The sequence below is a fragment of the Zootoca vivipara genome, chromosome 8, assembly GCF_963506605.1.
Source record: "Zootoca vivipara chromosome 8, rZooViv1.1, whole genome shotgun sequence".
Lineage (NCBI taxonomy): Eukaryota > Metazoa > Chordata > Lepidosauria > Squamata > Lacertidae > Zootoca > Zootoca vivipara.
The window spans coordinates 12,712,838-12,735,595 of NC_083283.1; the positions used below are offsets into that span (position 1 = coordinate 12,712,838).

The 22,758-nt window shown below is 46.3% G+C and overlaps 1 protein-coding gene across 1 annotated transcript in view; it reads left to right on the forward strand.

Annotated features, from left to right (window-relative positions):
* The window catches only part of WASHC5 (WASH complex subunit 5), a 46,988-nt gene extending 25,646 nt beyond the window's left edge, over positions 1–21,342 (forward strand). The window contains exons 19-29 of the mRNA XM_060277622.1: positions 226–405; positions 1,775–1,899; positions 2,100–2,262; positions 5,161–5,263; positions 7,368–7,447; positions 8,096–8,199; positions 10,080–10,209; positions 10,548–10,644; positions 12,114–12,267; positions 15,186–15,273; positions 20,423–21,342. Of these exons, the coding sequence (XP_060133605.1) occupies positions 226–405; positions 1,775–1,899; positions 2,100–2,262; positions 5,161–5,263; positions 7,368–7,447; positions 8,096–8,199; positions 10,080–10,209; positions 10,548–10,644; positions 12,114–12,267; positions 15,186–15,273; positions 20,423–20,479 (1,281 nt within the window). The 3' untranslated portion in view covers positions 20,480–21,342. The remainder of the gene's footprint in view (positions 1–225; positions 406–1,774; positions 1,900–2,099; positions 2,263–5,160; positions 5,264–7,367; positions 7,448–8,095; positions 8,200–10,079; positions 10,210–10,547; positions 10,645–12,113; positions 12,268–15,185; positions 15,274–20,422) is intronic.
* Positions 21,343–22,758: the final 1,416 nt, after the last annotated feature.

A 22,758-nucleotide genomic window follows, 5' to 3' on the forward strand; every position in this document is an offset into this window, starting at 1 on the left:
GAAACCTGGCTTCCTCCTGTGGTTTGTTTGGAGAGAAGAAAAAACCATGGGTGCCAAGAGTTTGTGTAGGCTATAGTTCACTGTGACACGCACTACAGAAATGCTCACTTAAATTGCATTTGTTACTTGGTCTAAATCTTCTCTCTCCCCCGGCCCCACCTATATGATAAACTGTAAATCAATAAATGCTGGGTGCCATTTTCATTTCCCTCCCTCTTTCCGCAGCCCAGTGAACTCATGCCGAAGCTGAAAGACATGGCAGCCACAATGGATGGGTTCCACCGCTCTTTTGAGTATATCCAGGATTATGTCAACATCTATGGCTTGAAGATCTGGCAGGAAGAAGTCTCCCGGATTATCAATTACAATGTGGAACAGGAGTGCAATAGCTTCTTGAGGACTAAGGTACAAGTCATTCTTTGTGATAACATCTGAGCGGTTCAAAAATATTGATGCCAACCCCACCCCCTTTTTAAAAATGTCCTTGATCCAACAATCAGCTCCGCTTGCAGATTTAGCGATAAGGGGTAGAGTGAATTGCAAAACTTTGGAATTCAAGTATTGGTTGCACTGTGACCACAATGCAAGTCAGCCCAGGACAGTTTGCTTGTGCATCAGTCAACGATCTAGAATTGGGCTCTCAGCTTAAGAACATAGGAAGCTTCCTTTACTCTGCTGGCCCATCCAGCTAAGTGTTGTCCGCACCAGGGATGGGGAAACGGTGGCCCTGCAGATGTTGCTGGACTTCAGCTCCAGCCAGCGTTGCCAGTAATTGGGGACGATGGGATTTGTAGTCCCAACAACATCCAGGGTGTCGCAGGCTCCCGATCCCTGGTCTCCACTGACTAGGAAGCAAGCACCTTCCCGGAGGCTCTGGCTGGGATCTTCCCCGTTTGGGACATTTTGCATGCAAAAGCAGGTGCTCTATAAGGCCCTTCCCCAGTTAGTCAGTCTGTGTTGTTCCAGTTGCTGTTTGCAGATACCTGCAGCAAACCATTGTGCGAGACTTATCGGGCAGAGGAGGGAAGAGTAATCGGCGAAGCAGAAGATGACTTGCTGTTTTGTTGTTGATGATGCATCCTGAATGGATTTCAGGCACCAGCAGAGGGCAGCAATCTGATTTAAGACTGGATGCTCCGCCTCGTTCAGAACGAGGAAGGCCCACTAAGCGTATCTTACTGAGGGACACCCAAAATACAGAACGATCGCAACATGGGGTGGTATCCAGCTAATATGTTTCTTCAGTACAATGATTTCCAAAATGGAACCTTTCTCCTCTCCATTCCCCCAAATCTGCTCTGTGGGGTTGAGGGAAGCCCCAGAACAAATCTAAGTGTGTGGGGCAGGGTGGGGTAAGTATTCTATACAAGCAAAAATCCTTCTATTGATGGAATGCATTGGATACAAGCCATGGTGTTTTGAACCTCAAAGCAAAACCATTTTGTAAAATTTGTTGTTGTTGTTTAGTCGTGTCCGACTCTTCGTGACCCCATGGACCATAGCACGCCAGGCATTCCTGTCTTCCACTGCCTCCCGCAGTTTGGTCAAACTCATGTTCATAGCTTCGAGAACACTGTCCAACCATCTCATCCTCTGTCGTCCCCTTCTCCTAGTGCCCTCAATCTTTCCCAACATCAGGGTCTTTTCTTGTAAAATACTGTACCACTCTTGTAAATCTTGTAAAATACTGTACCACTAATAATGCTGTAGTTTTCGCCATCGTTGTAATCAAAGACAGGCCTTAAGAGTTACTTCCGACCTGCGTATCTTTCAGATCCAGGACTGGCAAAGCATGTATCAGTCCACACATATCCCAATACCAGCATTTGCACCTGTGGACGAATCCGCTACTTTCATTGGCCGGCTCTGCCGAGAGATCCTGAGGATCACAGACCCAAAGTGAGCGTCGTGTGCAGCTTGCATATTGTTGTCCAGATTTCTGAAAGCCTGACGTTTGCATAAACGCATTATGAAAAGTTTGGGCTGAACATTTACCCACCAGAATTCTGGGGGAGGGGAGGGGGAGGACACATGTGGAAGATAAGGACTTAGGCATAGAAGTTTCATGGAAGCCTCTCCATCCCCTTTGCCTCTTGCAGAAGTGCTTGCTACATTGACCAGCTGAACACCTGGTACGATCTGCGGACGCACCAGGAAGTGTCCAACAGCCGCCTGTTTTCCGAAATCCAGGACACCCTGGGCACCTTTGGCCTGAATGGTCTCGACAGGCTTCTCTGCTTCATGATTGTGAAAGAGCTGCAGGTAACCCATGCGTAGGGTGCTCCAGGAGTTGAGCAAAAACAGGCAACTGCCTGGGGAGATGCAATTCCAGCATCTTGGGGAGAGAGCTGCCCTCTGTCTTTTTGGATTTGCCAACTTTCCCCATGCCATGCTAGTTACATTACCGTCAGCGAAAACAAAAAAATGGCATTCAGTCACCCTTTGATCGTTGACTATGATGTTATTAGGTCATTCATCACCAAGCATGGCAAGAATGCCTTGACAATTCTTACTTAATACTACTATTTCAAAATCCATCGCTTTATAAGCTGTGTTGGCTAATATCCATATAATATTAATATCCATATAAGTCCATGTTGGCTAATAATATCTACCAGCATGTCAGATATTTCGGGACAGGGATATTTCCCAGCACTTGCTCAACCTGATCCTTCTAATTAGGTGCTTATAACTATGTCAAGTACACATAGGACACGAACTACTTTATGATATCCAGAAATGGGAACATCTAGAAATGCAAAACAATGCAGCTTAACAGGAAAACGTAAGATACATTCCCAAGATACAGTATTGATTCTCCTTGACTCTCCCTCTCACATTTGCCATCCTCTTCTGCCACACTGCACCCTTTGAGAACCACTGCTCTAATTGGGCATGTTTGGGATTGAATTGTGGGCCTTTTCCGCGCATGGCTTGTGCTCTGCCTCTGAGCTATGGCCGCTCACAATAATCTCTGTGCCAGCGCAAAGCTGCACATTCAAGGGGGGTGAGATCAGCATAGGGCAGGAAGACCTGCAACCTTCCATATGTTTTTGGACTCCCACCTCCCTTCAGCCCCAGCCAGCATTTCCAGTGGTTTGGGGTGATAAGAATTGCAGGCAAGGTAAAGGACCCCTGGGCAGTTAAGTCCAGTCAAAGGCGACTATGGGGTTGCAGTGCTCATCTCGCTTCAGGCCGAGGGAGCCAGCGTTTGGCCACAGACAGCTTTCCAGGTCATGTGGCCAGCATGACTAAACCGCTTATGGCGCAACGGAAACACCGTGATGGAAGCCAGAGCACACGGAAACACCGTTTACCTTCAGCGGTACCTGTTTATCTACTTGCATTGGCGTGCCTTCAAACTGCTAGGTTGGCAGGAGCTGGAACAGAGCAACAGGATCACACCTCATCGCAGGGATTCAAACCGCCGACCTCCTGATCAGGAAGCCCAGGCATCCCCAAACTGCAGGCCTCCAGATGTTTTGGCCTACAGTTCCCATCATCCCTAGCTAACAGGACCAGTGGTCAGGGATGATGGGAATTGTAGTCCAAAACGTCTGGAGGGCCGAAGTTTGGGGATGCCTGGGCAAGCCCAAGAGCTCAGTGGTTTAGACCACAGCGCCACCCATGTCCTATGAGAGTTGCAGTCCACATCTGAAGGGCCACGGGTTCCATTCCTGCCATAAGACAGTGTATAGCAGACATCCCCAAACTTCGGCCCTCCAGATGTTTTGGACTACAATTCCCATCTTCCCCGACCACTGGTCCTGTTAGCTAGGGATCATTGGAGTTGTAGGCCAAAACATCTGGAGGGCCGCAGTTTGGGGATGCCTGGTGTATATAGCCTCTTGGGCATGGTTAGGCAAAATAAGGTCCGTGGGCCAGATGCAGCCCAATCGCCTTCTCAATCCGGCCCACAGATGGTCCGGGAATCAGCATGTTTTTACATGAGTAGAATGTGTCCTTTTATTTAAAATGCATCTCTGGGTTATTTGTGGGGACTGCCTGGTGTTTTTACATGAGTAGAATGTGTGCTTTTATTTAAAATGCATCTCTGGGTTATTTGTGGGGCATAGGAATTCGTTCATTTCCCCCCCCCAAAAAAAATATTATAGTCCGCCCCCCCCCGAAGGTCTGAGGGACAGTGGACCGGCCCCCTGCTGAAAAAGTTTGCTGACCCCTGCTCTTGGGCATACATTGCTCCAGATGTGCAGCAGCAGTAGGTGTATGCATTACCTGGGATTGGAGCTCCTTCCGTGCATCTCATAGGACTGAGTGATTCTGCTTTCATGGGCTGCTCTCCTTTCTCTTTCCAAAGCCTGAGTAACCACAGTTGTTGGGATCTGCCACTTTGAGGGAGGAGGCATGGAAATTGAATCCCCTTCCAGCTAGGACCACGTGCCCAGAGTTGCAATGGTGGGAGCGGACGGATCATGCTCTCAAGCTATAGGCGCTTACTGGAACATTAGTTTCATTTGCCCATGAAGCAGACCTAAGAGCAGGGGCGGCCTTTGGTAATCTTTCGTAAAATGGCGCCCAAAATTTGGCACCCTCAAAGGGATCCTTTCAGTTATGGATCTTCTCAATTTTGCACCCCCTCGGTTCAGTGTCCTGTGTGAGAGAACCGCCTGCAGCGCCCTAAATCCAGCGCTGCTAGGAGAATAGGTCACTATTATGCCCATTTTGCAGAGTGGAGGACCGAGGCTTCCGTTTGCTAGGGCCTCTGTTCTGAGAAACAGAAGACACAACTTATTTGCATCTTTGCAACTTATTATTATTGTTTAAATTTGCAAGTTGCAGGGAACCAGGCAGAGGGCCTTCTCAGTAGTGGCACCTGCCCTGTGGAACGCCCTCTCACCAGATGTCAAAGAGAAAAACAACTACCAGACTTTTAGAAGACATCTGAAGGCAGCCCTGTTTAGGGAAGCTTTTAATGTTTAATAGATTATTGAATTTTAATGTTCTGTTGGATACCGCCCGGAGTGGCTGGGGAAACCCAGCCAGATGGGCGGGGTATAAATAATAAATTATTCTTATTATTATTATTACTGGTGCTTATATGAATTGCTTTCTCATGTGCATGCATGTGTCGCAGTGGGGGACTTGCTCCGAAGGAGACCACCAGCCGTGGTCTTAAATTTTCCTTTTGTTTTGCTTTAGAATTTCCTCAGCATGTTTCAGAAGACGGTGCTACGCGACAAAGGTGTACACGACGCCTTGAAATCTCTCACAAACGCTGTCAACCCTTTGAAGGGAATTGTGGGTAAGAATCCTTTCCACCAGAGTTCCAGGCTAGAAAACAGATTCTCAAACGATGAATCGCTTGAGAAGTTCTAAGGAGCTTTGTGGTTGGGCTGCCATTCTTCTGCAAGGAGGTGACGAAAATGATCAGGCTCCGGCCTTCAGGCTTCTTTCCCCTACAGACCACTGGGAAACTGCGGAGGCTCCTGCTGGTCTGCTTAATAGTTTTTCTTCCTGTTGCAGCAATTGCAATAAGCTGGACTAGATGCCGCATGATTTTCAACCGTATCTTTATTTTTTCTTTTGTTTGTTATACAGTGGTACCTCGGGTTAAGAACTTAATCCGTTCTGGAGGTCCGTTCTTAACCTGAAACTGTTCTTAACCTGAGGTACCACTTTAGCTAATGGGACCTTCCGCTGCCACCGCGCGATATCTGTTCTCATCCTGAAGCAAAGTTCTTAACCCGAGGTACTATTTCTGGGTTAGCATCTGTAAACTAAGGTACCACTGTATATTGCATTTTATTGTACAGTGGTACCTCAGGTTACAGACACTTCAGGTTACAGACTCTCCTAACCCAGAAATAGTACCTTGGGTTAAGAACTTTGCTTCAGGATGAGAACAGAAATTGCGGCGTGGCGGCAGCGGGAGGCCCCATTAGCTAAAGTACCTCAGGTTAAGAACAGTTTCAGGTTAAGAACAGACCTCTGGAACGGATTAAGTTCTTAACCCGAGGTACCACTGTATACAGCTTGAATGCGGCGGAGCTCAAACTGCAATATTATAAAATGCAATAATGCAAAAGGAAAGGGGAAAAAGCAACGAAAATACTGCTAAAAGCCAGTGTGGATATTTAAGGCAAACTCCACAGACCACCTGAATGAAGCTTGCGGTCCACAGTTTAGGAACTACTGCATTAAGGAGTTGGAAGATAAGACTGCAAAGGATGGTATCCTATCTATATACAGTGGTACCTTGGTTTACAAGCTTTATCCGTTCCGGAAGTCTGTTCTTAAACCAAAGCGTTCTTAAACTAAGGCGTGCTTTCCCATAGAAAGTAATGGAAAATAGATTAATCTGTTCCAGGTGATGAAAAACAACCCCTAAAACAGCACTTTAGCATGAATTTCTGTACTATAAGATAAATCCATAAAATGAAAGCAATAATCAATGTTCTGTACTATAAGATAAATAAGACAGTATTGTAGATGATAAAAATTGGGGGCGGGGGAATTTCTTACCTGCACTGATGATAGTCATAAAACGAAAAACAAGCCACAGTCAGAAAAATGAAAAAGCCACACACACAGAAATGCAAAAAAATAATAATAGCAAAAACAAAAGCACCAAATACCACCTCAGAACACTGCAGTCAGAAACAGAAGGCTTTAATTACGATGGGGGGACTGAAATGAGCGGGGCAATGGCAGAAGCGGGAAGGAAAAGGCTTAATTACTATGCGGGGGACTCAAATTTGCTGCGCAACTGTGAAAATGGAAGCTCAGGAACACATTCGGCTTCCGGGGCCAAGTTCGAAAACCAGAACACCTACTTCCGGGTTTGCAGCTTTTGGGTTCTGTGTTGTTTGTGAACCGGGCTGAACCGAGATACCACTGTGCAGTGGTACCTCGGGTTAGAGACGCTTCGGGTTACAGGCGCTTCAAGTTACAGACTCCACTAACCCAGAAATAGTACCTCGGGTTAAGAACTTTGCTTCAGGATGAGAACAGAAATCGTGCGGTGGTGGTGCGGCAGCAGCGGGAGGCCCCATTAGCTAAAGTGGTACCTCAGGTTAAGAACAGTTTGAGGTTAAGAATGGACCTCCAGAACAAATTAAGTTCTTAACCCGAGGGACTACTGTATATACCGGTATTTATCTTACTGTTAATCACCTTTTGACATGATGGAGGGGGGGGGGGAGTAAGTGTCACATCTTTCCAGGCTACAGATACCGTGGTCCGTGTGAAAGGGAGATTTATTTCCATGTAGGAAGGGAGGAAACACAACTTGCAATGCCAACCCTTAAGGTGGATTCTGAGCAGCATGGAACCTGTACGCAGCCTAATAAAAACACGGAGGACTCCAGTGATAGAACTTTTTCCCCTCCCTGTTTTCTTTATTGCAGCCAATTGTGTCAAGGTGTATTCCACAGCAGTCACCAAAACTCAGAGGATATGGCCTGCATATCTTGATGCAATTATGAAGGTACTTTTGTAATCATGTTCATTACGGGTGGGGTAAGGCCACGATGTTCTCCCTCTCTGACCGCTCTGCTTATTCTCCCAGCATTTTACCAGCCGTTGAATGTATCTAGCTACAGAGTTGGTTGCTTGTTGTGCTCGGGTCCTGTCTGCAGACTTTCCACGGGCACCTGGTTGTGCCCTCTGTGCAAGCAGGATGCTATGTTAGATGAGCCTTTGGCCTGATCCAGCACCTCTGCTCTTGTCTGGTTAGAATCCCCGGCACCCTTAACAAACCACAGTTCCCAATATTATTTGGAGGTAGGTAATGTGCTTCAAATGTGTATTGAAGGTGCGGCGATTGTATGTTGTGCATCTGCCTAAGTTATTACTGAGTGCCTAAGGCTTCCGTTCTAAGCAGAGTTTCATGAGAGCAAGTCCCACTGAAGTCAGAGTAACCAGGGTACAGGATAAGGCCCATAACCTCACCCCTTTTAGCTGGTGCTTGGTAAACCCTACTTTGGAAAGACAAGATGTTTGCTGCAATGAAGTTTGTTTTTCACTTCTTCCTTGTGATGAGCTCTTTTCTTTCTTTCTTTCTTTCTTTCTTTCTTTCTTTCTTTCTTTCTTTCTTTCTTTCTTTCTTTCTTTCTTTCTTTCCCTCCTTCCCCAGGTTGGCCAGATGCAGATTCTGAGACGGCAGATCGCCAACGAACTTAACTATTCCTGCAGATTCGACTCCAAGCATTTAGCAGCTGCATTGGAGAACCTTAATGAGTAAGAATGAAAAGCTCCTTGAGGATCACTGGCTTGTGTCGCCAGGATGATAATGGGCAGTAATATTTTAAAGGCAAAAATGGTTGAATTCAGAATGCACTGCATTTTGGGATGGAACAAGGGCTGGGGGGAGGGGGGGAGGGGGAACCAGGTCACAGTTTCATAGGAGACCCAAAACCCATTGGAGATTTCTTGGCGGCCCACCTCCTGTGAATCGGGGAAAGGGTGTCAGCCCAAGATATTCTGGGTGAGATGCAATTCCCACCCAATTTTTGTAGCCAGAACCTTTTGCAAGATCTATATTCAGTATCATTGAAACCCCTGTCCTAGCCGCACCCACGATGTTCAGCATGGTGACTCTTGTTTTGAAGATTTATACTCCAAGATTTATAATCCAATGCTTACACTAAGCGGAGGATGGAATAAGGCTGAAATAAAAATGAGTTTTTAAAGTGCTGGTCCTAGCTGGGTGGGGTTGGGGGAAAGGATAATTTTGAGGCAGCAAAATATCTTGCACTGCTCACTCTTTCCCCAATATTAAGTTGGGTTAAAATCCACTGAAGAACAAAAAATACTCTAAACCGTAAGGCCTGGGGATTGTGGGAAAGGCATCCCTATTGAAAGAGAACATTCTGATTCAGAGGTTCCCGTTTTTAATTGCAAACCGGAAAAAAAGTCTTTTCACAAACACGGTTAAAAAGAAAACCTTAAATGACCAAAAAGGAAAACCGCACCCGTTTATGGAAAGTAATTTGATGTTTCACGTATTTGGCATAACTGTTCCTCTGCCTGTTCTTGGGTGGGTGGGTGTGCAAAATAGCATTTGTGTTGTCGGTGAAAACCTCTCCTTGGCTGACTCTTGTTTCTCAGCTGCCTTGCCCCCCCCCCAAGCTGGTGAGACTTGGGGGGGGGCCTTTGTTTGCACATTTTCTTTTTAAAAAATATTTTCTATTGATTTCCCCAAAAAACAACTAATTAACATATCCATCAAATCATAATCCAATTAAAAACAAGAAACATAAAAAAGCAACCAAATTACAATCCAAATTATTAATTTTTTTTCCGGGCTTCCCATAGGCTGGACCTCTGGAATATATATCCAGTATCTTCGTTCCTGCCTTCTTCTTGTTGTTCTCATATTTTCCACATTCCACGCTTTAAAGTTCTCTGTCCCTGGCTATGCGATTCTCAATCATGTCAGAAATTGTATATCTGTGAGGGACAAGCTCCCATCTTGAGGTCCAGCCCATCCCCGAGCACGGGGGAAAGCAGGGAGAGTTCCGTCTCAAGTGGGGAAGCAGGAAGTGGGGTCCGAGGCTCAGGCAAGGTAGCGGAGCCATCGTCCCAGGTGGGACAGGAAGGGGAAAGCAAGGGGGGTAGACCGATCCCCCCAACTCCGGAATTGCGCAGGAAGCGTCGGGGGAAGAGGATGGGTCTCCCCAAGTTGTTATGTTGGAGAAAGACGCGCCAAATGCCATTCGGAGGTTCTGACTCAAGCGGTTAAGATGTGTCTCTGTAAATAGCACTGCCTTTAGCACTGTAAATACGCAGCACCAAATAAAAGATAAAATGCAGAGAGGTGTGGCGTCGTTACTCTGAAGTAGCCCATCAACACCCCTGTGACAATATCCTTTCATCCATCGAGTACAGCTTTATTTGTGTGTGTGTGTGTGTGTGTGTGTGTGTGTGTGTGTGTGTGTATATATATCTACACACACACAACTATTTGCGTTTGCACACTTTCAAGCAGTGAGGACTAGAAACTTGAGTTTTTAAGATGACGGGCACTATGCTTGTGGGTGGTGCGATCTCGCCAACACAGCTCACCTTTGTGAGTGACGGTTATTGAGACCGGGTCTCTCTTCCTGTTGCCCTTCTAGAGCAATCCTGGCTGACATAGAGGCCCATTACCAGGATCCTTCGTTGCCTTACCCTAAAGAAGACAACACTCTTCTGTATGAGATCACAGCCTACCTGGAGGCAGCCGGCATTCACACCCCGCTAAATAAGGTGATGTAGTTTTCCTTTCATGAGATAATCATTCCCTCTCATTTCCAGAGTGTGAGTGTCATTGTTTATGTAGTCGAAATGGCACTTAACATGCCTGGCGTTTAGAATGTGAGCGTTGTTAGCTGTTAGTTGTAGTGCATGCATTAGAAAAAAAAAATCATATTTTTAAACTTTGTGAGTTTATGGCCGCATACGCACCATGCAGTTAGAGCACTATGATACCGCTTCAAAGTGTCGTGGCGGCTTTAAACTGTAGGGTCGGTAATACAAAAATCCTAATTAAATAGATAATATTAATGCCTTCCCCTTCCTCCATCTTTTTTTTATTTCCTTTCTAGATCTACATAACTACAAAACGATTGCCGTATTTTCCCATCGTGAACTTTCTGTTTCTGATTTCCCAGTTGCCGAAACTTCAGTACAATAAAAACTTAGGTACAGTATAACTCCTTTCCCCCCCTCTGCTCAGACCCTTGTTTTTCATGAGCTAGGACTGTAAGCGTGGGCAACTCAGAAAGAGCTTTCATTTTAACTTCGGCAAGCTTGGAAGTATAACAGAATTCCCTTTGTGGTTCATTATATCCAGCTGTAAATAAACCTGCTTGCTTTAAGCTGCGTAATTTTCTGCTTTAGGGCACCTTTGGAAAAGTTGCGAGGGCCTCCGAACGATTGCTTCGTAGCTTTAATTGATCCACATTTAAAAAATATAGACTTACTGATTTACTTTAGGGCACCTTTATTAAAAAGGGGGGGACGGGACCCAGGAATGGAGCATTCCATTGTTCCTCCGCCAGCCCACTCACCTGCATGGATTTCCTCATCTCCTACGGCGACCAAGTGTGCTCTTAAATACAAAGCTGCTTATACGGCCAACATTGCACTTCAGTAACAGAACCTGTAAAGCATCAAAGGAGAGGATGCTTAACCCTGCTCCCACATCCTGCTCGTTTTATCTTCTTGTAGCTCAAAAAATTGAGAGACCACCCGATTTTGGGGGGGTGGGGAGCCTGGTGTGTGCTGCAAGAAGTGATCCTCTTTTGGATCTCTTCTTTAAAATGCTCTTGCCTGCCGCCGAATCTTAAATGGGCTGTTTTGGTCTACAGCTGCTGTCAGGGCAGTTTTATGGTCTGTACTGGGCAGTTATGGGTGGGGAAAGCCAACAGAAGGCACTTTGCTTATCATTATCTGCCCTGCTAGTTTTCCCAAAGCTAGATAGTTTTCCTTTTGCAAGATGACCAGAGGATGCAAATAATAATAATAATAATAATAATAATAATAATAATAATAATAATAATAATTTATTTATACCCCGCCCATCTGGCTGGGTTCCCCCAGCCACTCTGGGCGGCTTCCATCAAAACATTAAAATACAGAAATCCATCAAACATTAAAAGCTTCCCTAAACAGGGCTGCTTTAAGATGCCTTCTAAAGGTCTGGTAGTTGTTTTTCTCTTTGAGATCTGGTGGAAGAGAGTTCCACAGGGCAGGTGCCACTACCGAGAAGGCCCTCTGCCTGGTTCCCTGTAGCTTGGCTTCTCGTAGCAAGAGCACCGCCAGCACTGGACCTCAGTGTCCGGGTAGAACGATGGGGGTGGAGGTGCTCCTTCAGGTATACTGGACCGAGGGCGTTTATGTAGGCCGTTCCATGTACCAAAGGTGCCATCTTTAAATCGCTTCACACGACGGCTGTCTTCAAGTAACAAGCCATTCGTTTTGGGCCAGCCGATAGTGGGATTTCCTCCGTGTTGGTTTTGACAGCAAGGAAACGAATACCTCCTCCCCCCTGACCCACAAGGGGTGAGCCCCCACAGAGAGAAGAATTTCGGAGCGGCCTCCATAAGGTGGCTGGTTTTTTGTGTGCACCATCCCTAATAAATGTCTCCTCTTTCTTTGTTTTCCTTCAGGGATGGTGTGCAGGAAGCTGGCAGATCCCATTGACTGGCCGCCTCTGGTGCTGGGCTTGCTCACACTGCTGAAGCAGTTTCACTCGCGATACACCGAGCAGTTTCTGGCCCTGATTGGCCAGTTCGTTCGGTCAATGATGGGCCAGTGCACAAGGTATTCCTGCTGCTTAGCTAGGGCCAACCAATGTGGTTCTCTCCCAGCATTTGGACTACAGCTCCCATCATCCCTGACCCTTAGCCATGCTGGCTGGGGCAGATAGGAATTGTAGACAAAGACAAGCTGGAAGGCACCAACCATGGTGGCTGTTCTGTAGCATTTCTATAAGTTGCCTTATTTCATTAGCCTTGACTGTTGTGTAGGATTTAGGGGGGGGGGGATAGGCTTTAAAGTGTTTAAGCAGAACAGCGCAGAGGAGGGCAACCAAGATGATCAGGGGTCTGGAAACCGAGCCTGATGAGGAACAGTTGATGGGGCTGGGTATGTTTAGTCTGGAAAAGAGGAGACTTGGAGGAGATATGATGTTGTTGTTGTTTAGTCGTATCCGACTCTTCGTGACCCCGTGGACCAGAGCACGCCAGGCCCTCCTGTCTTCCACTGCCTCCCGCAGTTTGGTCAAACTCATGTTAGTACAGTGGTACCTCGGTTTATGAACACAATTGGTTCCAGAAGTCTGTTCATAAACTGAAGCGTTCATAAACTGAAGCGAACTTTCCCATTGAAAGTAATGGAAAGTGGATTAATCCGTTCCAGACGGTCCGTGAGTACTTAAGCTGAAGCGTACTTAACCCGAAGCATGGGTGTAATTGGTTCCGGAAGTCTCTTCATAAACTGAAGTGTTCATAAACTGAAGCGTTCATAAACTGAAGCAAACTTTCCCATTGAAAGTAATGGAAAGTGAATTAATCCGTTCCAGATGGGTCCGCGGCATTCGTAAACCGAAAATTCATAAACCGAGGTGTTCATAAACCGAGGTTCCACTGTAGCTTCGAGAACACTGTCCAACCATCTCGTCCTCTGGCGTCCCCTTATCCTTGTGCCCTCCATCTTTCCCAACATCAGGGTCTTTTCCAGGGAGCCTTCTCTTCTCATGAGGTGGCCAAAGTATGATATATGATAGCCATCTTCAAATATCTCAGGGGCTGTCACATGGAAGACGGAGCAAGCTTGTTTTCTCCTGCTCCGGAGGGTAGAACTCGAACTGATGGCTTCAAGAAAGGAGCTTCCTACTAAATGTCAGGAAGAACTTTCTGGTGGTAAAAGCTGTTCAGCGGCGGAACGGACTCCCTCAGGAGGTTGTGGACTCTCCTTCCTTGGAGGTTTTTAAGCAGAGGTTGGATGGCCATCTGCTTTAGCTGAGATTCCTGCATTGCAGGGGGTAGTCCAATTCAAAGGCATTTCAATACAAGCTTTTTAGTCAATTTAATTATGTAAGTAAACAATAGATGGGCATTCTTTGCCTCTAGGACTAAAGTCAACATGTGTCAGGGATTGGACTCAAGAGGGCAAGATGAAGGAGGAGGAATGGTGAAGATCACCCCGCTCCTGACACTGCAGGAGAGGAACGCAGCCTTGATTTATAGCAGGGGATTGAGGAAGGTCACAGACGAACAAGAGAGTTGGGAAGTGTTAGAGAGAGTACCATATTTTTCCGTGTATAACATGCCGCCATGTATAAGACGACTACTATTTTTGGGGAATGCAACAATAATTGGGGGGGGGGGTGCCCAAAGTTGGGGAGAGATTGTCCAGAGTCATTGAGCTTTGAGGGGGGGGGTCACCACCACCAATCGTATGCACGCTCGCTGCCAAAAGCCCACCTGACCACTCGACGCAACCACAGCCGATTGCACGCACGTCTCGCCGCTGCCGTAAATCAATGTCAAATTGCCAATCGACAGCAGTCCTTGCCACAGCAACCAATCACACGCGCAATCGCTGCTGCCAGTCTGCTGCTGGCTGCCGCCACCATCGGCTCTCCCCCCTCTGCTATCCGTATATAAGACGACCCACAATTTTTGCCTATTATTCCTATGGAACAAATATCGTCTTATACACAGAAAAATACGGTATTTCTGATCCCCCTTCTCCCAGAACTTGGCGGGGTGCAGGAACAACGGAATCGGAGACTTTTGGCCATAAGGAGCCACCGTAAAGGGAGATTCTGTTGCTAGGAAGGAGGGAAGAGGAGCCCACTTTCTTGCAACGCCATTGTTAAGGCTTGTTGCGTTCTTTTGTCTCTAGCTATTAGGATTCAATAAAACTCGTTAAAAAGGACTCTACCTTGTTTGCTGGGCTCTTGCTGCAACCGAGGGAGGAATAGCTTTCCTGACGCCTTGACAGGGCTTTGACAGCATGCCTCTGAATGCTGGCTGCTGGGGATTTCTGGTGGGGACAGCCCTGTTGCTCTCAGGACATGCTTACGGGTTTCCCTTAGGCAATCTGGCTGGCCAACGCGAGAACAGGATGCTGGACTAAGTGGGCCACTGACCTGATTCAGTAGGGCTGTTCTTACGCTTGTGGGCTTCCTGTTGACCACCGTAGGGAAACCACATGTTGGACCAAATAGGCATTTGGGCTACACAGGAAGCTTATGTTTCAGTTTGTTTTAGGTTTTGTAAAACAACAGGACTTTTCCCACCTGGCCTGGGAGGGAAAGGCCTTGATTGACTCCAGCTACAAAAGCTGAGGCTGCTAAACAGACTCTTGGACTGGGGTACTCTTTGGGGAAATTTTCTATTGGGGGGGGTGGAGGTTATTGCTGTTATTGCTATTCATTTTTTGCATCTTTCTTTTTAGATCTGTCTTACAATTTATGGGGAAACGGCTCGCTATGTTTGTGTACCTTTTGATGTGTGTTGTTTTATTTTCCACAACTACTTTTGTTCTGTTTGGGATTGTGTAAATCTCTTCACATTGTGAGTTGCCTCGAGTGTGGTTTGAACTATGGAGAGGCAACATACAAATAAAATGATTATAACTATGCCCTGCCCACAAGGGTGTGACCACCGAATGATGCTCCCTGTTGCTGCTGAATGATCCCTCAAGGTTTTGGTTTTGTGTCTTGTCCACAGCCAGAAGGTCCCAGAAATGCCGGCCGATGTTGTAGGTGCCTTGCTCTTCTTGGAAGATTATGTTCGTTATACGAAGTTGCCACGAAGGGTGAGTAAATAAAAGGTTTCGGTTTTCAGCTTGGAGATTGAAAGCACACAGAAAGCCCTGGAATAATTCTTTGCTGCACATCCAGACTCTTGGGTTGCGTTTGTGCTTTGGATCAGACCTTGGTGCAAGTTGGACGTTACACATGGGTCTCAGAGAACGTGTTTTGCATGAGTACGTTGTACTTTATCTTATTCCTGGGCTAGTGGCTGATGCAAACAAAGATTCTTCTGATCTGTTTTGCATGTAGACATTCCCAGAAGCTTGATGGCATCTCCAGCTTTTGGGGCAGGGGGAGTAGAAGGGCAGGAAATCACGGGTTGAGAATCTTTGGACCTCCAGATGTTGCTGGACTACAACTCCCATCATCCCTGACCGTTGGTCATGGTGACTAGGGCAGATGGGAGTTCAGAGCCCCAACAGCACACATCCAGTAACCTGAATTCTGTGTAGAATCAACCACTGAGAATTGAGTAGGCCTTAACCAGTTGAGAAGTAACCTCTTGACAACAGGGTAGCCCTTTATCAGCCAGGTAGAACGTATGAACTGGGTGACCCCAGGACATTTTGCCACCTGAGGTAAAGGGCGAGATGGCATCCTCCCCCTCCATTCCTAGGCAACAGCTGACTGGAAGGGCAGCTGTATAAAAGTTCACAGAACACCTAAAGGCTGCAGACCAGTTTAGAGGATGCAAAGGCATCAGGAAGCTCTTATTTCACTTTCAGTAAAAGCAAAAGCAAATTGGACTTCCGTGTCTCCAAGCTCTCTTGATTAACTTGGAGGGAGGGGGACTTGGTGTAGTACTACACTTAGGCAAAAAAAAATGAAAGGCACAGATGCAGGATGCGTGACACCTGGCTTGAGAGCAGTACATGTGAAAAGGATCTAGGAGTCTTGGTAGACCACAAACTTGACTTGAGTCAACAGTGTGATGCAGCAGCTAAAAAGCCAATGCAATTCTGGGCTGCATCAATAGGAGTATAGCATCTAGATCAAGGGAGGTAATAGTACCACTGTGTTCTGCTCTGGTCAGACCTCACCTGGAATACTGTGTCCAGTTCTGGGCACCACAGTTCAAGAAGGATACTGACAAGCTGGAACGTGTCCAGAGGAGGGCAACCAAAATGGTCAAAGGCTTGGAAACGATGCCTTATGATGAACGGCTTAGGGAGCTGGGCATGTTTAGCCTGGAAAAGAAAAGGTTAAGGGGTGATATGCTAGCCATGTTCAAATGTATTAAAGGATGCCATATAGAGGAGGGAGAAAGGTTTTCTGCTGCTCCAGAGAAGCGGACACGGAGCAATGGATTCAAACTACAAGAAAGAAGATTCCACCTAAACATTAGAAAGAACTTCCTGACAGTAAGAGCTGTTCAACAGTGGATTTTGCTGCCAGGGAGTGTGGTGGAGTCTCCTTCTTTGGAGGTCTTTAAGCGGAGGCTTGACAGCCATCTGTCAGGAATGCTTTGATGATGTTTCCTGCTTGGCAGGGGATTGGACTGGATGGCCCTTGTGGTCTCTTCCAACTCTATGATTCTATGATTCTATTGTCAATTTCCTGTCAAGTGATGCAAATGGTGGAGAGACTCCGCTGTGGAGAAAGGTTGCAGTATTTGGGAGTTTTTGGTTTGGAGAAAAGGCGAATAAAAAGTGACGTGACTGAAGTTTATTAAATTACAAGTGAAACTCGGAAAATTAGAATATCGTCGAAAAGTGCATTTATTTCAGTAACACAACTTAAAAGGTGAAACCAATATATGATGCATGACATGCAAAGCAAGATATGTCAAGCCTTTATTTGTTGTAATTGTGATTTGTCATTAGGTGGGTCAATTATAAATGGAATGTAATTAATGAAATGTAATAGCAATGTTTATATTTTTGTATTATTGTAACTATTTGTTTTATTACTGTGGAATTTCCAAAAGAAAGCATTTGTAAAAATTAAAAGAAAAAGCAAAAATAATATGTTGCATTGCTGAAATAAATGCACTTTTCGACAATATTCTTATTTTCCGAGTTTCACCTGTATCTATAGCACGAGGTAAATGGATAGGGAGAAGTTTATCTCCCTCGCAGGACTAGAACACGTGGGCATCCAATCAGGGCCGGTGCTAGGGTTTTTTGCGCCCTAGGCAAAATCACCTTCTGGCGCCCACCCACCCCAATCTCCCAGAGTTGTTGACCTTTTTTAGAAAAAATAAAAGTGGAATAAAAAAATAGAAAGAAGAAATAGAAAATGGGGGGGGGGAATTGAGCCCAGGAGGTAATTGGTATCCATAATTTGTTTTATATGTTCAGACCATTGTTCCCTGGTCAGCAACTTGGCCACTGAATTCTGCACCAAACCATCTTCAAAGGCAGCCCCACATATAATGCACTGCAGTAACCAGAGCCTAGACAACAGATCTTAAACTGTGCTTCTCCATGCAGGGTGCCTGGTGGAAGGCACCTCACTGCAAGGCTTGAGCTTTGAGCAACAGTATTGGATCCAAAAGTCCTTCAGAGGTGGCGTAACCCACTCCATTCACTCAGGAACCACTCCTTACAATTGCCTTAGTCACGTATGGATTCAGCTCCAGGTTATTGGCTCTCATCCAGCCCATTTACAGCAGCAATGCATCTACCTGCCTTGCACATCCACTCCTACGCCTGCATGTGTCAAGAAGCAGAACTGCACATGACTATGCATATAAAGGTGCTTACCCAAGCCCTACCAAGTTATTATGGCAGCTGTGGCACAAGATCCCACAAGCACCTCTCCTCCCTCCTTGGCACTAAAATAAAAATAAAAAGTTAATGAATTCCTGCTTTTCCATGACACCCTTAATCAGTTGTGTGAGGTAGTGCCTCTCTGCTTGGTAGGGAAGGTCCTATCCATTAACCTGGAAGGCACTAAGGCACCCATGGACTCTATGCTCAGATTATATATGCTTCCCATTCAATAAGAAAGGTGTTCTGTACATGTTCACAGACACTCACTGAGAAGCAAAATGGATTTGTTTGTTTTTTGGAGGGGGGAAAGTGCAAACATTTTGGACGAAATCCATGAAGTTCACCCCCAGCACTCATTTTAGGATTTAAGTGATGCTTAAAAGCCTTACTGAAATCAAGATACAGCATTCCCCTGATCCACCAAGCTTGTAGATCTGCTTCCAAGAAGCCTCTCTCCTAGCTTAAGATCAGCATATCTTGAATGCAGAGGAATGCATGAAAATGCAGTCACTATTATTTAGAGGTTGCTTTTTTTGAGTTTGTCAGTGAATTTTTAAAAGAAAAAAGTTTGGACTCTACATCCTTCCTCAAATCTGGAAAATATTCTCCCTAACACAGAGGCCAATTATGATTACCCTAGCTTAGTGCCATGCTCTGCACATGAGCCATGTCATTTTCAGTACTGAGCCATGCATTGCAACTATGTTCTTCTATGCCCTGGCTGAAACGATTTGGGGGGGGGGGTGTCTGTTGTTTGGAATCCTTTAAAAAAACAAACAAAAAGTGGGGAAAGCATTTTTGACCATTAAAAGTTAAACTGATTTGTAGAGGCATGAAAACTGCATGCCATTGGAAGCAAGTGTATCTCACATTTTAAAAAGTTGTGTGTGCTATGTTTAGAGTTCTGGCAATGGTCAGTGAAATCGATACATGCATTTTAAAACTTGCATGGAACAACTAAATTTCTAAATAAGAGTTATGGAGTAAACCTTGTTTGAAAATCATACTTGTGTGCTCTTGCCTGGAAGACGTCTGTAGATGCGCAATTCTAGAGGAGGATGGATAAACTCAGGGAGCAAAGCCCCGTTCAACAATGCGGCGCTGGCTTCTGGGTCACCCAACTGCCTATTGCGAAGCTTCCCAAACCAAGAGGCCAAGATCTCGATGTCGGTGCGAGCGATGGGCAGCCTCCCTCCTTAACGGGGCGCCCCTCCCCCCGGGCAAACTGGGAGCGTGCGCTGTGGAGTGCCCGGGTGGAGGCGAGGCGGCGAGCACCCTCTCTCAGTCGCTACGTCATTGGCCATGGCGGCGGCGGTGGCCTCGCAAGGAGACCCTGCCGGGGACTGGCAGGACTTCTCGGGCTTCTAGCCCCGGGCGAGGAGAGCGGCTGCCCGGAGGCCCCAGTGGCGTATTGGGAAGGCGGCTCTTGGGGCGGCGACGGAGGCAATGACCTGGCGGCCCAGCTGCCGCTCTGCTTACAGGCGCCGCCGCCAAGCTGCGCCGGAGGGGAAGTGTGGGTCCCGCCGCGGCCTCTCAGTGACCAGAGAGGCCGCGGTGGGAGTCCGGGACCCGCGCTTCCCCTCCGGCGCAGCTCGGGGGCGGCGCCTGGAAGCAGAGTGGCAGCTGGGCCGCCAGGTGAGCGAGTGAGCGCCCAAGCCACTCTCCGGAAGCCGCTCAACAGCTGAGAGCTGTTTCGGCGCTCTAGGCGGCCGCCTAGTCTGCCTTGATGAACGCTCCGGCCCTGCATCCAATGAAGGTTGCAAAAGCTGTAAAAGAGAGTAAGACAAATTAATGGAGGAGAGGGCTTTCAATGGCTGCTGGCCATGATGGCTGTGCTTTGCTTCCATGGTCTGAGGTAGCAATGCTTCTGAATACCAGTTGCTGGAAAAACCACAGGAGGGGAGAGGGTTCATGTGCTCGAATCCTGCTTGCTGCTTTCCCACAAGCATCTGGTTGGCCACTGTGAGAACAGGATGCTGCACTTGATGGGCCATTGGTTCTTATGTTCTTAATTAGGGTTGCCATGCATCCAGGATTTAACCGGCAAATATAGCGTCTGAGGGAGTTTGGGGAAATCTGCAAAATGTCCCAGGTTTTGAGGTTGATTTGAGTTTCATTTCCCCCCCAAAAAAGTTACTTCTAGAAATATCACAACCCCTTCTGAATGGCACAATGCCCTGTTGACAATCTTTTGACACCTGGGTGCTGGGCAGATAATTTTTGTATGTTACAAGAGAGATTAATCTTCTTGCACCCAAATGGTGTCGTTACCTGCATTCTTGAAAAATGAATTGGAACACATATATGCCTTGCCTTGCGGTCTTTGAAATTATTCTAATTTTCTAATGCACCCCTAGCCCTCGTCCTTTTTGATTTGGAGAAGCTGTTTCCTGCAGAGTTTTTTTAACCAGTGTCTTGGGTCCTTCTCTTCCTCCAGGTGGTTGAAGCCCATGTGCCTAGTTTCATTTTTGATGAGTTCCGAACAGTTATGTGAACCCCAGAGGAAAACCAACAGCCCTGCTCTGGGATTTGCTAAACAAGAACGCGAATGGAGATGGGAGGAAGAGGTGGAAAATAGCGCACCACTTCAGATTCGGATTTAATTTTTGACTTTTGCAGAAGCATAATTATCGCTACATTGATCTAACATAATAAACTGATACTAAACCAACTTTCCCCAGTCTGGTGCCCTCCTGCTGTATTGGACTGCCGGCTCCCAATGGCTGATGGGAGTTGTAGTCTGAAGCAGCTGGTGGACGCCTGGCCGCATTAAACCTTTTAAGCAACCCCGTTTAAAAATCACCACGTCCCGCTCAGCTGATGATTGCATATGTGTATTTTGTACATTTAACCTGCAATGTTGTACACTATTCCTTTATGTACAAAAATCATTCGGTTTATGTTCTTAGCAGTTTGTAGACGTAGAATGACTTTTTTGTATAGCGATTAAAAGAATGATATTGAAATAAGGAGCTCTGGAATATTTGCAGAATCGAAAATGGTTTCCTTAACTTGGGGTTATCGTTTGGGCAGATTAGACACATGCACAAAACAAATTGTGGGCCACACAACTGCTTGGATCGCCTTGAACCTTCCTGCCAAACCAGTGTGACGCAGCACACCCTTTGAGAACCACAGGGTTCTTGTGATCGGCACTAGAAACTCGACAGCCGAAACCCCTGCTAAACCAAGGTTAGATGCATTTCAGTTTAGTTAAGTGGTGAGTGCTTACACAACCTCAGTGCTTCTGTGTGCAAAGCTTTGCAAGTGGGGAGGACAGGAAGAAAACCAGAACATGTAGTCCCGCACATGTGACCTTATTGGTCCCACCTACATGACCTCTGCAGAATTCATCATGCGAAAGGCTGGACTAGATGAATCCCAAGCCGGAATTAAGATTGCTGGAAGAAATATCAACAACCTCAGATATGCAGATGACACAACCTTGATGCCAGAAAGCGAGGAGGAATTAAAGAACCTTTTAATGAGGGTGAAAGAGGAGAGCGCAAAATATGGTCTGAAGCTCAACATCAAAAAAACCAAGATCATGGCCACTGGTCCCATCACCTCCTGGCAAATAGAAGGGGAAGAAATGGAGGCAGTGAGAGATTTTACTTTCTTGGGCTCCTTGATCACTGCAGATGGTGACAGCAGTCACGAAATTAAAAGACGCCTGCTTCTTGGAAGAAAAGCAATGACAAACCTAGACAGCATCTTAAAAAGCAGATACATCACCTTGCCGACAAAGGTCCGTATAGTTAAAGCTATGGTTTTCCCAGTAGTGATGTATGGAAGTGAGAGCTGGACCATAAAGAAGGCTGACCGCCAAAGAATTGATGCTTTTGAATTATGGTGCTGGAGGAGACTCTCGAGAGTCCCATGGACTGCAAGAAGATCAAACCTATCCATTCTTAAGGAAATCAGCCCTGAGTGCTCCCTGGAAGGACAGATCGTGAAGCTGAGGCTCCAATACTTTGGCCACCTCATGAGAAGAGAAGAATCCTTGGAAAAGACCCTGATGTTGGGAAAGATTGAGGGCACAAGGAGAAGGGGACGACAGAGGACAAGATGGTTGGACAGTGTTCTCGAAGCTACGAACATGAGTTTGACCAAACTGCGGGAGGCAGTGCAAGACAGGAGTGCCTGGCGTGCTTTGGTCCATGGGGTCACGAAGAGTCGGATACGACTAAACGACTAAACAACAACAACAACATGACCTCTGACCACCCACCAGGTCCAGGGTCTACCAGGCACCACTGGTGTTTGGATCTGGCTGGCCTTGAAAACTGCAATGTTCTTCTGGGTTCCTTGCTAGGCACAAAACTTGGAGGAAGTCCTTTCTGGCGAGAGCTGCTTTTGAGAACTGATGTTGCCTTTTTCAAAAAGGAAATAAAGCTTGTTTGTGGTTTCTGACTTATTTTGACTGGTCTTCTCTTACTGCTTTCCTTTTTTAGAAAGATTGTTCTGGCTTTTATTTTAGGTCTTATTTTACTGGTTGGTTATATTAAGCAATCTCAATCAAAAGCAGCTTTCCAAGAGAGTTAAAGGAGTAATTCCCACTTCGTCCAGCAAGACTTGCGTCCAGGTGAACATATATAGGATTGGATTGTAGGATAAACTACACAGAAACACACCTAATGTCTTATCTGAATAGTATATTGGTTCTCTCCGTTTTAATAAGATGAAACACGGGAAATTAAGTGATGCAAGAGAAGCTTGCATATATTCTATAAAGTAATCTGCCCAAAAGCGCTTCTGCTGGTGCTATTGCAT